General features: G+C 44.2%; 1 protein-coding gene across 1 annotated transcript; it reads right to left on the bottom strand.

The window, feature by feature from the left end:
* Nucleotides 1-320: 320 nt before the first annotated feature.
* On the bottom strand, nt 321-12,615 carry LOC311111439 (sodium/potassium/calcium exchanger 5-like; the record flags this gene model as incomplete). The annotated part of the gene is made up of 9 exons (XM_084154157.1): nt 321-643; nt 2,059-2,160; nt 8,332-8,538; nt 8,818-9,089; nt 9,703-9,803; nt 11,481-11,584; nt 11,764-11,847; nt 11,956-12,135; nt 12,456-12,615. The coding sequence occupies 9 exons, from the start codon at nt 12,613-12,615 to the stop codon at nt 321-323; spliced, it is 1,533 nt and encodes a 510-aa protein (XP_084010283.1).
* Nucleotides 12,616-13,945: the final 1,330 nt, after the last annotated feature.

Below are 13,945 nucleotides of genomic sequence, written 5' to 3'. Positions count from 1 at the left end.
GACCGTGTCCACAAACACCACTGCAAGTGGGGTCGCGACCCGACTTCGAATACCACTGATTTAGATCATAATGAATAAGATGACATGGACAGGGTGGACCTGATCCTATATCAGCACTCTGAGACTGGGAATCTGGGCCCTGTATCTGGGTTTTGTATAAATGGTCAAGTGTCAAGAGGTTGGTTCTGGGTAGCCTGGTTCTGGGGGAGGGCTGGAGTGTGGACTCCATCTCTGCCACTCAGCCACTACACAGTCTGATGAGTGCGGCCTGCAGCAGCCCTGTGTGTTAGTGTGTGTTATTGTATGTCTCTGTGTGTGCATCAGTCGCCGCACAGTCTGACAGGGTTGTTCCCAATGATGCCCAGTTCGTAGAGGATGGCCACAGTGGCAAAAACGACGTAGCAGAACAGAGAGACGATCCCCAGCTTCCAGTCCAGCTTCCAGCCGTTTATATGGACCGCCACGAAGAGAAAGACGATTGAGAGGAGGAGGGTGGCTGAGATGAAGACCAGACCGGTGCTGTTGACCTCCACAGGGTTGACCGTGTCCACAAACACCGTCTTGATGAACCAGGGAAGACCCAGACACAGCATGTCAAACACATTGGAGCCCACGATGTTGGACATGGCCATGTCGGCTTTACCTGGAATAGAGCGAGAGAGAGAGGGGAGGAAAGAGGAGAGGTAAGATGACATATAACCCAATGTTGTACCTACACTACATGACTGAAAGTATATGGACACCTGCTCGGCGAACATCTCATTACAAAATCATGGGCATTCATATGGAGTTGGTCCCCCTTTTGCTGCTATAACAGCCTCCACTCTTCTGGGAAGGCTTTCCACTAGATGTTGGAACATTGCTGCGGGGACTTGCTTCCATTCAATCACGAGCATTAGTGAGGTCGGGCACTGATGTTGGGCAATTAGGCCTGGCTCGCAGTCGGCTTTCCAATTAATCTGAAAGGTGTTCGATGGGGTTGAGGTCAGGGCTCTGTGCAGGCCAGTCAAGTTCTTCCACACTGATCTTGACAAACAATTTCTGTATGGACCTCGCTTTGTGCACGGGCCATTGTCATGCTGAAAAAGGAAAGGGCCTTCCACAAACTGTTGCCACAAAGTTGGAAGAATCGTCTAGAATGTCATTGTATGCTGTAGCGTTAAGATTTGCGTTCACTTGAACTAAGGGGCCTAGCACGACATGAAAAACAGCCCCAGACCATTATTCTTCCTCCACCAAACTTTACAGTTGGCACCATGCAATGGGGCAGGTAGCGTTCTCCCGGCATCCGCCAAACCCAGATTAGTCCATCAGACTGCCAGTTGGTGTAGCGTGATTCATCACTGCAGAGAACTGTTTCTACTGCTCCAGAGTCCAATGGCAGCGAGCTTTACACCACTCCAGCCGACGGTTGGCATTATGCATGGTAATCTTAGGCTTGTGTGCGGCTGCTCGGCCACGGAAACCCATTTCATGAAGCTCCCGACGAACAGTTCTTGTACTGACGTTGCTTCCAGAGGCAGTTTGGAACTAGGTAGTGAGTGTTGCAACCGAGGACAGACAATCTTTACTAGGCGCTTCAGCACTTGGCGGTCCCGTTCTGTGAGCTTGTGTGGCCCACCACTTCGCGGCTGAGCCGTTGTTGCTCCTAGATGTTTCCACTTCACAATAACAGCACTTACAGTTGACAAGGGCAGCTCTAGCAGGGCAGAAATTTGACGAACTGACTTGTTGGAAAGGTGGCATCCTATGACGGTGCCACGTTGAAAGTCACTGAGCTCTTCAGTAAGGCCATTCTACTGCCAATGTTTGTCTATGGAGATTGCAGGGCTGTGTGCTCGATTTTGTACACCTGTCAGCAACGGGGTGTCCACATACTTTTGTGTATATAGTGTAAGAGAGAGATAGGACTTATGTGACTTGCACGATTATGATAAGGTGGACATCTAGTGGAAGAACTTGCAGCTGTGGGCTCCGTCTACTGTCCTGGAAAGGAGATGTATCTCAGGGGGACTAAAGGTCAGAAAGGATCAGAAATGAAGCTACAGTAGTAGTTACCTTCTCTGGCGACCATGACACTAGCCACTGTGTCTGGTATACTGGTCCCTGCAGCTAACAGAGTCAGGCCCATTACTGTGTCTGGGATACCTAGGGTCTCTCCTGTTACATACAACACAGAGAACACACAGTCAGATACACAGGACATAGAGTCAGACCCATTACTGTATGGGATACTCTCTACTGTTACAACGTAGACATACCACAGGGTCAAATACAACACAACACAGGGTCAGATACAACACAACACGGGGTCAGATACAACACAACACAGGGTCAGATATGTCATACAACACAGTCAGGCCCATCACTGTGTCTGGGACACCCAGGCCAGGGTCTCTCCTAACATAGAGAGCACAAGTAGATATAACACACAGGAAACAGGTAGATATTACACACAGGAAACAGGTAGATATAACACACAGGATACAGGCAGATATAACACACAGGATACAGGCAGATATAACACACAGGATACAGGCAGATATAACACACAGGATACAGGCAGATATAACACACAGGAAACAGGCAGATATAACACACAGGATACAGGCAGATATAACACACAGGATACAGGCAGATATAACACACAGGATACAGGCAGATATAACACACAGGATACAGGCAGATATAACACACAGGATACAGGCAGATATAACACACATGATACAGGCAGATATAACACACAGGATACAGGCAGATATAACACACAGGAAACAGACAGATATAACACACAGGATACAGGCAGATATAACACATAGGATACAGGCAGATATAACACACAGGAAACAGGCAGATATAACACACAGGATACAGGCAGATATAACACACAGGATACAGGCAGATATAACACACAGGATACAGGCAGATATAACACACAGGATACAGGCAGATATAACACACAGGAAACAGACAGATATAACACACAGGATACAGGCAGATATAACACACAGGATACAGGCAGATATAACACACAGGAAACAGGCAGATATAACACACAGGAAACAGGCAGATATAACACACAGGATACAGGCAGATATAACACACAGGATACAGGCAGATATAACACACAGGATACAGGCAGATATAACACACAGGATACAGGAAGATATAACACACAGGATACAGGCAGATATAACACACAGGATACAGGCAGATATAACACACAGGATACAGGCAGATATAACACACAGGATACAGGCAGATATAACACACAGGATACAGGCAGATATAACAAGGGAAACACAATAAGGTGGACAACAGTGCAAAATGTTTTAGAAACACTACTTTAAAGGAGTCCTCGATCCCCCATCCATCCCTCCATCCCTTCTTTCATCTTTCCCCCCTGCACCTCCTCAGGAATCCCAAGCCTAACTGGTCACGTTGCAAAGTTCAGACGACAGAGAGACACCGCAGGGAAATACACACCAATGCCCCCATTGACCGCACACTTTATTTTCTCTCTCTCTCCGTTCTCTGCTCTCCAGCCTCTCTTTCTTGGTTTCTCTTTCTCGCTCCCTCTCTCTCTCTCCCCCATAAGGCCATCTCTCTCGCTCTGCCTCTCTCTCCCCATCCCTCTCTCTTCTCTCCCCATCTCCCTCTTTCTTTCTCTCCCTCCCCCTCCCTCTCTCTCACCCCTTCCTCCCCTCCCTCTCTCTCTCTCATGTGAGTTGTTCTGAAGGTTAAAGGATAATAATCCCATTATACTCTCATGTCTACCAACATCACATGACAACATCAGTCCTCGTCGCTGATGTAAGGTCAGTTCTTTGTGTTTTCTCTGTAATGGAAAAGCTTGGGGATAGCTGATCCTAGATCTGTGCCTAGAGGCTACTCCCACCCAAAGCTCACATGACGTCTCCTGGCAGCCATGCAGTGTCTGAGGTGAAGCAGGTGGTAATCCTACTGCTGTGTGTGTGCGTCTGTGTGTGTGTGTGTGTGTGTGTGTGCGCGCGCGTTGTGTGTTTGTACATGTTGTGTATGTACGTGCGTCAGTCCATGTCTGCGTCTGTGTTTAAGTGTGCCTGTGTTTGTGTGCCTTCATTTGCATGCGTCTGCATCCGTGAGTGTGTGTGTGTGTGATCCCGGTGCTGGCTGGGCTAGTGTCTGGCCACCATTGGAGCTCCACTAAGCCTGTAGGACCCGCTGGCTGGGCTAGTGTCTGGCCACCATTGGAGCTCCACTAAGCCTGTAGGACCCGCTGGCTGGGCTAGTGTCTGGCCACCATTGGAGCTCCACTAAGCCTGTAGGACCCGCTGGCTGGGCTAGTGTCTGGCCACCATTGGAGCTCCACTAAGCCTGTAGGACCCGGGTCTGCTCTGGCATCCCAGGAATCAGCATGTGACTCGACTCTAACATCTGACATGTTCTCACACACTTTCTAAACCTCCTCGCTTGGACTTCCTTAACTCTCTGATTGAAGAACATGAAAGGGGTTTAAACTAATGTGCTTCCTTCTTTTCATGTAAAACTTGCAAATGTTTTGCTCAATAACACCTGCAGTCTGCAGCAGGCAGTAAGGCCTCATACATACACAAGTTATACCACTGATATACGACACATTTGCACAAAAATAATTACAGAAGTGTTGTGGAGACACAACAATGGTTCAGGCAAACTCAAACATTGTGTCAAATCAGTTGTAGACTGTACACGGGGGCCTAAGGTAATATATTGAGGAAGGATGTATTGTGTATTGAGGATGTACTGTGAAGAGTATTGAGAAACACTACATTGTTTTCCAACAGGTGGCGTTACTCCTACGCAAAACTCGTTCCTTAACCAGACAGTGCAGAAAACTGTGGAAAAAGTCAAGGGGTCTGAATACTTTCTGAATGGACTGTATATACACTACCAGTTAAAAATTTGGACACCTACTCATTCAAGTGTTTTTCTTTATTTTTGAAGACATCAAAACGATTAAATAACACATATGGAATCATGTAGTAACCAAAAAAGTGTTAAACAAATCAAAATATCTACCTCATGAAGCTGGTTGAGATTCTTCAAATAGCCACCCTTTGCCTTGATGACAGCTTTGCACACTCTTGGCATTCTCTCAACCAGCTTCATGAGGTAGTCACCTGGAATGAATTTCAATTAACAGGTGTTCCTTCTTACAAGTTTATTTGTGGAATTTCTTTCCTTCTTCATGTGTTTGAGCCAATCAGTTGTGTTGTGACAAGGTAGTGGGGTATACAGAAGATAGCCCTATTTGGTAAAAGACAATCCATATTATGGCAAGAACAGCTCAAATAAGCAAAGAGAAATGACAGTCCATCATTACTTTAAGACATGAAGGTCAGTCAATACGAAATATTTCAAGAACTTTGAAAGTTTCTTCAAGTGCAGTCGCAAAAAACATCAAGCGCTATGATGAAACTGGCTCTCATGAGGACCGCCACAGGAATGGAAGACCCAGAGTTACCGCTACTGCAGAGGATACGTTTATTAGAGTTACCAGCCTCAGAAATTGCAGCCCAAATAAATGCTTCACTGAGTTCAAGTCACAGACAGAGAGGGGACTATGTGAATCAGGCCTTCGTGGTCGAATTGCTGCAAAGAAACCACTACTAAAGGACACCAATAAGAAGAAGAGACCTGTTTGGGCCAAGAAACACGAGCAATGGACATTAGACCGGTGGAAATCTGTCCTTTGGTCTGGAGTCCACATTTGAGATTTTTGGTTCCAACCGCCGTGTCTTTGTGAGACACGGTATGGGTGAACGGATGATCTCCGCATTTGCAGTTCCCACCGTAAAGCATGGAGGAGGAGGTGTTATGATGTGGGGGTGCTTTGCTGGGACACTGTCTGTGATATATTTAGAATTCAAGGCACACTTAACCAGCATGGCTACCACAGCATTCTGCAGCGATACGCCATTCCATCTGGTTTGGGCTTAGTGGGACTATCATTTGTTTTTCAACAGGACAATGACCCAACACACCTCCAGGCTGTGTAAGGGCTATTTGACCAAGAAGGATAGTGATGGAGTGCTGCATCAGATGACCTGGCCTCCACAATCCCCCGACCTCAACCCAATTGAGATGGTTTAGGATGAGTCGGACCGCAGAGTGAAGGAAACGCATCCAACTAATGCTCAGCGTATGTGGGAACACCTTCAAGACTGTTGGAAAAGCATTCCAGGTGAAGCTAGTTGAGAGAATGCCAAGAGTGTGCAAAGCTGTCATCAAGGCAAAGGGTGTCTATTTGAAGAATCTAAAATATATTTTTATTTGTTTAACGCTTTTTTGGTTACTACATGATTCCATATGTGTTATTTCATAGTTTTGATGTATTCACTATTATTCTACAATGTAAAAATAAAGAAAAACCCTTGAATGAGTAGCTGTGTCCAAACTTTTGACTGGTAGTGTATGTGTATATACAGTTGAAGTCGGAAGTTTACATACACTTAGGTTGGAGTCATTAAAACTAGTTTTTCAACCACTCCACAAATTTCTTGTTAACAAACTATAGTTTTGGTAAGTCGGTTAGGACATCTACTTTGTGCATGACACAAGTAATTTTTCCAACAATTGTTTACAGACAGATTATTTCACTTATAATTAACTGTATCACAATTCCAGTGGGTCAAAAGTTTACATACACTAAGTACCTTCAAACTCAGTGCCTCTTTGCTTGACATCATGGGAAAATCAAAAGAAAGACCTCAGGAAAAAAATGGTAGACCTCCACAAGTCTGGTTCATTCTTGGGAGCAATTTCCAAACGCCTGAAGGTACCACGTTCATCTGTACAAACAATAGTACGCAAGTATAAACACCATGGGACCACGCAGCAGTCATACCGCTCAGGAAGGAGACACGTTCTGTCTCCTAGAGATGAACGTACTTTGGTGCGAAAAGTGCAAATAAATTCCAGAACAACAGCAAAGGACCTTGTGAAGATGTTGGAGGAAACAGGTACAAAAGTATCTATAGCCACAGTAAAACAAGTCCTATATCGACATAACCTGAAAGGCCGCTCAGCAAGGAAGAAGCCACTGCTCCAAAACTGCCATAAAAAAGCCAGACTATGGTTTGCATCTGCACATGGGGACAAAGATCGTACTTTTTGGAGAAATGTCCTCTGGTCTGATGAAACAAAAATAGAACTGTTTGGCCATAATGACCATCGTTATGTTTGGAGGAAAAAGGGGGTTGCTTGCAAGCCGAAGAACACCATCCAACCGTGAAGCACGGGGGTGGCAGCATCATGCTGTGGGGGTGCTTTGCTGCAGGAGGGACTGGTGCACTTCACAAAATAGATGGCATCATGAGGAAGGAAAATTATGTGGATATATTGAAGCAACATCTCAAGACATCAGTCAGGAAGTTAAAGCTTGGTCGCAAATGGGTCTTCCAAATGGACAATGACCCCAAGCATACTTCCAGAGTTGTGGCAAAATGGCTTAAGGACAACATAGTCAAGGTATTGGAGTGGCCATCACAAAGCCCTGACCTCAATCCTATAGGAAATGTGTGGGCTGAACTGAAAAAGTGTGTGCGAGCAAGGAGGCCTACAAACCTGACTCAGTTACACCAGCTCTGTCAGGAGGAATGGGCCAAAATTCACCCAACTTATTGTGGGAAGCTTGTGGAAGGCTACCCGAAACGTTTGACCCAAGTTAAACAATTTAAAGGCAATGCTACCAAATACTAATTGAATGTATGTAAACTTCTGACCCATTGGGAATGTGATGAAAGAAATAAAAGCTGAAATAAATCATTCTCTCTACTATTATTCTGACATTTCACATTCTTAAAATAAAGTGGTGATCCTAACTGACCTAAGACAGGGAATTTTTACTAGCATTAAAAGTCAGAAATTGTAAAAAACTGAGTTTAAATGTATTTGGCTAAGGTGTATGTAAACTTCCGACTTCAACTGTATATATACATATATATGTATACCTACGATAGTGACCCTCCAGACCTGTATATATATTTACCTACGATAGTGACTATCCAGACCAGTGTACATATATTTACCTACGATAGTGACCATCCAGACTAGTGTATATATATTTACCTACGATAGTGACCATCCAGACCAGTGTATAAATATTTACCTACGATAGTGACCATCCAGACCAGTGTATATATATTTACCTACGATAGTGACCATCCAGACCAGTGTATATATATTTACCTACGATAGTGACTATCCAGACCAGTGTATATATATTTACCTACGATAGTGACTATCCAGACCAGTGTATATATATTTACCTACGATAGTGACTATCCAGACCAGTGTACATATATTTACCTACGATAGTGACCATCCAGACCAGTACGTATGTGAAGCCTGAGATCCAGACAGCGGACATAAAGAAGGTGAACATGAACCATTTCTTCCAGAACCGTCTCCTGCAGTCTGGAACCGTCAGGTATAGAATCACAATTGCCGGGAGGGACAGCACCCACAGGATCCGCTTCAGGTCGTTCTCTGGCATCGAGAACACACTCTGGTGGTCTGGAATACACACACACACACACACACACACACCCCTTTCTCAGTCTGCATGGCATCAATGTGTCATCTACCAGAGGGATGTGTGTGTGTGTGTGTGTATGTGTGTGTGTGTGTGTGTGTGTGTGTGTGTGTGTGTGTGTGTGTGTGTGTGTGTGTGTGTGTGTGTGTGTGTGTGTGTGTGTGTGTGTGTGTGTGTGTGTGTGTGTGTGTGTGTGTTTGTGTGTGTGTGTGTGTGTGTGTGTGTGTGTGTGTGTGTGAGTGACAGATCGAATCAGCTACCCTCTGGTATCTCATTGAGGCCGTGCAGACTGAGGGAAAGGTGTGAGTATCCTGAATCATCCTGGAAGATTCCGCTGTCGCTTCTAGAACGTCTGTGGACCCTCAGAGTGGTGTCGACCAATGGCTGTGTCTCGCTGTGCTCCTCAGAACCTTTCCCCAGGCAGGTACAGCAGGGGCTGAACCTCCTCAGAACACACTCACTGATCCTCAGGTCAAAACACAACACTACGATGTACACCCCATAGACCAACAACAGACAGGCCGCATCATACCTGAGGAGAGGGGAGGGGAGGTGGAGAGGAGAAGATTAGAGCGGTGAGCAGATTTGAGGAAAGGAGAAGAGAGGAGGGGAGAGGAGAGTTAAATGCTAATAAAAATCTAATACAATCACTTGTACATGTATATTAGAACCGATTGTGACTCTGTAACCGGCAGTAATAAAATAGGACGTTTGTGTACCCAGGATGATTGTTTAGATTATTAGTATCACACCGCTGGGCTTTGAAGTGTTACTATGTGCTGAGATTGAGGAAGTGGAGTTGAACACAGATACTCACCAGTACACACAGGGCACTTTAACTTTATTGTATAATACATTATGTTCTCATTGACTTCCTCATGTAAAAATTCCACTGTCCTGGAAAAGTTATACTGTTGCAAACACACACACACAAGGCACTCCCTACAACACACCTACACCACACAGACACACACACACACAGTCTTGTATAACTAACCTTGTGGGGACACACAATTTAGTCCCATTCAAAATCCTATTTTCCCCAACCCTAACCTTAACCTTAACCCTAAACCCAACCCTAGCTCCTAAACCTAACCCTAAAACTAACCCTAGCTCCTAACCCTAACACACACACACACACTCACCAGTAGACTTTGTTGTCTGAGATGATGGCTATAACAGCAGAGACAGAGATGGCGTAAGCTAGACAGTCCCTGAACAGAGACCAACAGGTCAGACGACCCACCTAGGACAGAAAACACACTGTTTACAGCGTATAGTACACACACACAGGGCCGCCACGCTGAGCTAAACTGACAAAGACCCACCTCGAGCAACACATAAAACCTCACATTATTCTGCCCAAAAACAATGACAATTTCTCTCAACCAGTGGCATATGGGCGTTTTTGGTGAGTGCTGATGTGGTGTACAGTTTTTCAAAGACAGGGACGCAAAATATGTATTTTGTCAATTCCCAGCGCGCCTCTCCAGGGAGCTGTTGGAGAGACGCATCGCTGCGGCGCTCCACTAACATTCCGTTCAAAAAATCATCTAGCATAAATCATGTAGCTGATATAGGATATGGTAGAAAGAATATGTGGCCTTTTCTGTAGCCTACAGGCTGGAGATAAAATGTATGACAATGTAATGAGACAGAAACGTTTTACATTTAGGTAATTTAGCAGACGCTCTTATCCAGAGCTACTTACAGTAGGTGAGTGCATACATTATTATTTTTTTCATACTGGCCCCCCGTGGGAATCGAACCCACAACCCTGGCGTTGCAAACGCCATGCTCTACCAACTGAGCTACATCCCTGCCGGCCATTCCCACCCCTACCCTGGACGACGTTGTGCCAATTGTGCGCCGCCCCATGGGTCTCCCGGTCGCGGCCGGCTACGACAGAGCCTGGATTCGAACCAGGATCTCTAGTGGCACAGCTAGCACTGCGATCAAACAACATATCCTAAAAACAGGACAGGTCAAAGTAAAATGGACAATATGGTGTGGACAATCAAGCTACTCACAACTGCTGTCCAGGAGATTCATCCCGTGGGCTAAATTGTCATGATCAGTGGTTTCAAGTTCGGATCCGTACACTTTTGACGAGCTGATCATAGCGAAAAATAAAATACTTCTGCATTTCCCGCTGTGTAAACACATTGCAAATAGGCTCAAGATAACTCCTGATAAAGTTGGGTAGCTGATATTCAGAGCTTAAATAGCCAAATCACAGGAATCAGGACTAATAAAGCCAATGCAATGACCTGTTTTACAATCGGTGGGCCTACCACATGGATGGCCATTCATATAATTCCATAGCAGGCTGACACGGCAGGCTACACCCCAGTAAGCACGGACTGAAGTATTTTGGACTTCTTTTTTTGGTCTTGTCCAGACTGGCTGTATTTTTTTGTGTTTTACAAACGGTAGGTCTACCACATAGATGGCATTCCTAAAATGTAATTTCAGGCGACACTGTAGGCTATACTCAGTAAGCCTTTTAGACGTCTGTTTTTGCTCCTGTCCGGCCTTGATTTCAATGTCCATGGACATTCGATTTTGGTCCGCTCTGGACCAGCCTTGATATGGCCCAAACATAGACGTCTATAAATGACGTATTTTGAACTTTCATTCAGAACCGAAAATGAACCTGATTTCAACATGGGCTATTTTTTGGTCTCGCCTAGGTTGGCAGAACGGCCAGGACCGGCACTACACACACACGCACACACGCACACACATACACACACACACACACACACCATAACAGTTTACACGACAAAACAATGTAGATGATAATCTCCCCTCCTTGACCTACTAAAGCTTCCCCTGGCTGGAATGGATGCTTATTATACCACTGAGCTCTTTATGGTTAGGTAAGGCTTCCCATAATCTCTCTCTGTGTGTGTACACATACCACTTTGGTCAGGAGTCCGCAAGCAGCACAGATCCCCAGGAGGTTGTAGACAGCTGATCCTACGATGGTGCTCACACCGATGTCTCCCTTTGTCACAAACACACCTGGGTAAGACAACACACACACACACACACACACACACACACACACACACACACACACACACAGCTGTTAGCACTTGATGATGATGACGATTATGATTGTAGTGATGTGCAGTTCCTATGGTATTCTCAGCAATCATAGTAATTGTATGTTGTGCATATGTTTCAGATGCCTTATGTACCCAGAAAGGCAGTGACCAGTTCAGGAGCAGAGCTGCCTGCTGCCATAAAGGTGGCTCCTGCTACGTCTTGAGACAGACCCAGACCTGGAAAGAAGACCAAGAGATGTTGCCATTAACACACAGACACACTTGCACACTTGCACACACACACACACACACACACATTAATACATACACACACAGATAACTTACGGTCACTGATAAGTTCTAGGGAAGGTAGAAAGTAGTCGTCACAGACTATAGCAACTGCCAGCAGCATGTAAAATATGATCATAAAGTGTATGACAAGTCCTCCATCCTTCCTCTCCTGTAGTGTGAAGAACCCCTCTGGAAACTCAGACGACTGGGTTGTAATACACTCTGTCTCATTCTCTGGAACACCACACACAGAGTTGTCTAAGTTACAGAAAGTAACAGTCTACAAACTCAGTAAAAAACAACAACATATACAATAAAAATAAACATTTGAAGTGAAAAAAAAGTAACAGTCTACACTAACATAATGATAGGCTTTTTGAATAAATGTAACATTACTGAATGATCACTGTGGCAACATTGTGCCTATTCTTATGAGGAACGCTATGGAAATGTGTTCTCAATTAGTCACCGCTATTAGCTGCGCAAACATTGCCACCATTTATTGGCTTGAAATCATTGATTATCACGGTTGATGGAGAGATAGAAACACTGACCCAGCGCCCGGCGCTTTCTGTTGGAATGGGAGTCCTCCTGAGCTGCTGCTGCAGTGAAAGACACAAGATGAACCGTGCAATATAAAACTAAAACTAGTCCTAGAAAATAAGGTATAAAATCTTTTCTGTTCTTCTTGTCCACCACTCCGTCTTTATACATGGTTTTAGAATAGAAAGCGGTAAAAAAAAAAAAAACTGTTTTATTAACTACTGCTGCAGTGCGTCATGAGCTCACTAATAATCCAGTCAATATACAACAAGCCTCTTACTAACTCACATCTACCACAACCTACTCTATTAGGGCTGAAAAGAGATCATGGGGGAGAAAAGCATATTTTAAGGCCTGTGTTCAGAGAGAGAGAGAAAGCGAGATCACGGGATGAAGTTATTCTAGCTGAACGCACCCCAGCCCCCTGTAACCCCCTCCCTCCTCCCCCATTACAGCACCCTCTACCCGGGGGAATTAGAAGGGTTCAACCCCCATAGAAAAGTCTCAGGATAGGAAAGAGATTTCCTGGAAATAAACATTTACACTAATTTAATATTATTAGAAAGGCCTCACTCATGGTGCACATATAGGCCTAGGCTCCCATACGGAACAATTATATATTGGAATATATTTAAATAAAAATAGACATGTATTTAAATATATTGGGGACATTTATTTATCCAATATATAAATAAATAAAATATATGTAAATATATATTTTTTAATATATGTGTAAAATACACACTACCACCTCACAACCTTCTCTACCCCGATGATAATGTTGAGTCTCTATTGACTTCTGGTACCTTAGCATTATTTTCCCGAAGTGATATTTTGCATGCAAAAGTTGGATAATTGAGTTGTAGTTGAAAATGCATTCTGCAGCTATTGAGGTGTAGCCTACCTGCCACTTATGAAACGTAGTAAAAAAAAATTTTTTTTTTCAAAAAGACACTTGAACGTAGAACATATCTGTACAAATATTTTTAAATATATTACAATATCTTTCACCTAAGCTGTCAATCACAATTTCAAATGTTCCCGAGCCCCGAGCCCAGCCTCGCCTCCAACTGACAGAGCACCCATTACAATTTAGAATTTATTCTTCAGAAGAAGAGAGCAGCTGTCACCGCCACAAAGCTTTCTCGTGGATATTGGCATTTTAGTTGATTATACATTCATAACATTTAATATGTTTTTAACCTGGTGGGTAATCATTTCTTCAACTGCAAGCAATGGTTTTTATCGAGCTTGCTAACACAGCTAGCTAGATAGCTAACGTTAGCTCCTCCTTTAGCTTGCCAACAGCATGCAGTGTGACTGACCAAGGTAAGAATTGTTTTGAAAAATCAAGTTCAGTAGAGTTAATGTCATGTATGTATTAGATATAATTTAATGGCCAAAGCTATTGTTAAATGTTATTGGCTAGCCAAGTAATGTGTTGCTTGCTAACTAGCTAATTTAGCTAGCTTTAGTGAGGGTTGGGTTTCTCTCCCTCCTG

Source organism: Coregonus lavaretus, assembly GCF_964263955.1.
Source record: "Coregonus lavaretus genome assembly, chromosome: 37".
NCBI classification, from domain to species: Eukaryota; Metazoa; Chordata; class Actinopteri; order Salmoniformes; family Salmonidae; genus Coregonus; species Coregonus lavaretus.
This window is presented reverse-complemented; position numbering and strand designations above follow the sequence as displayed.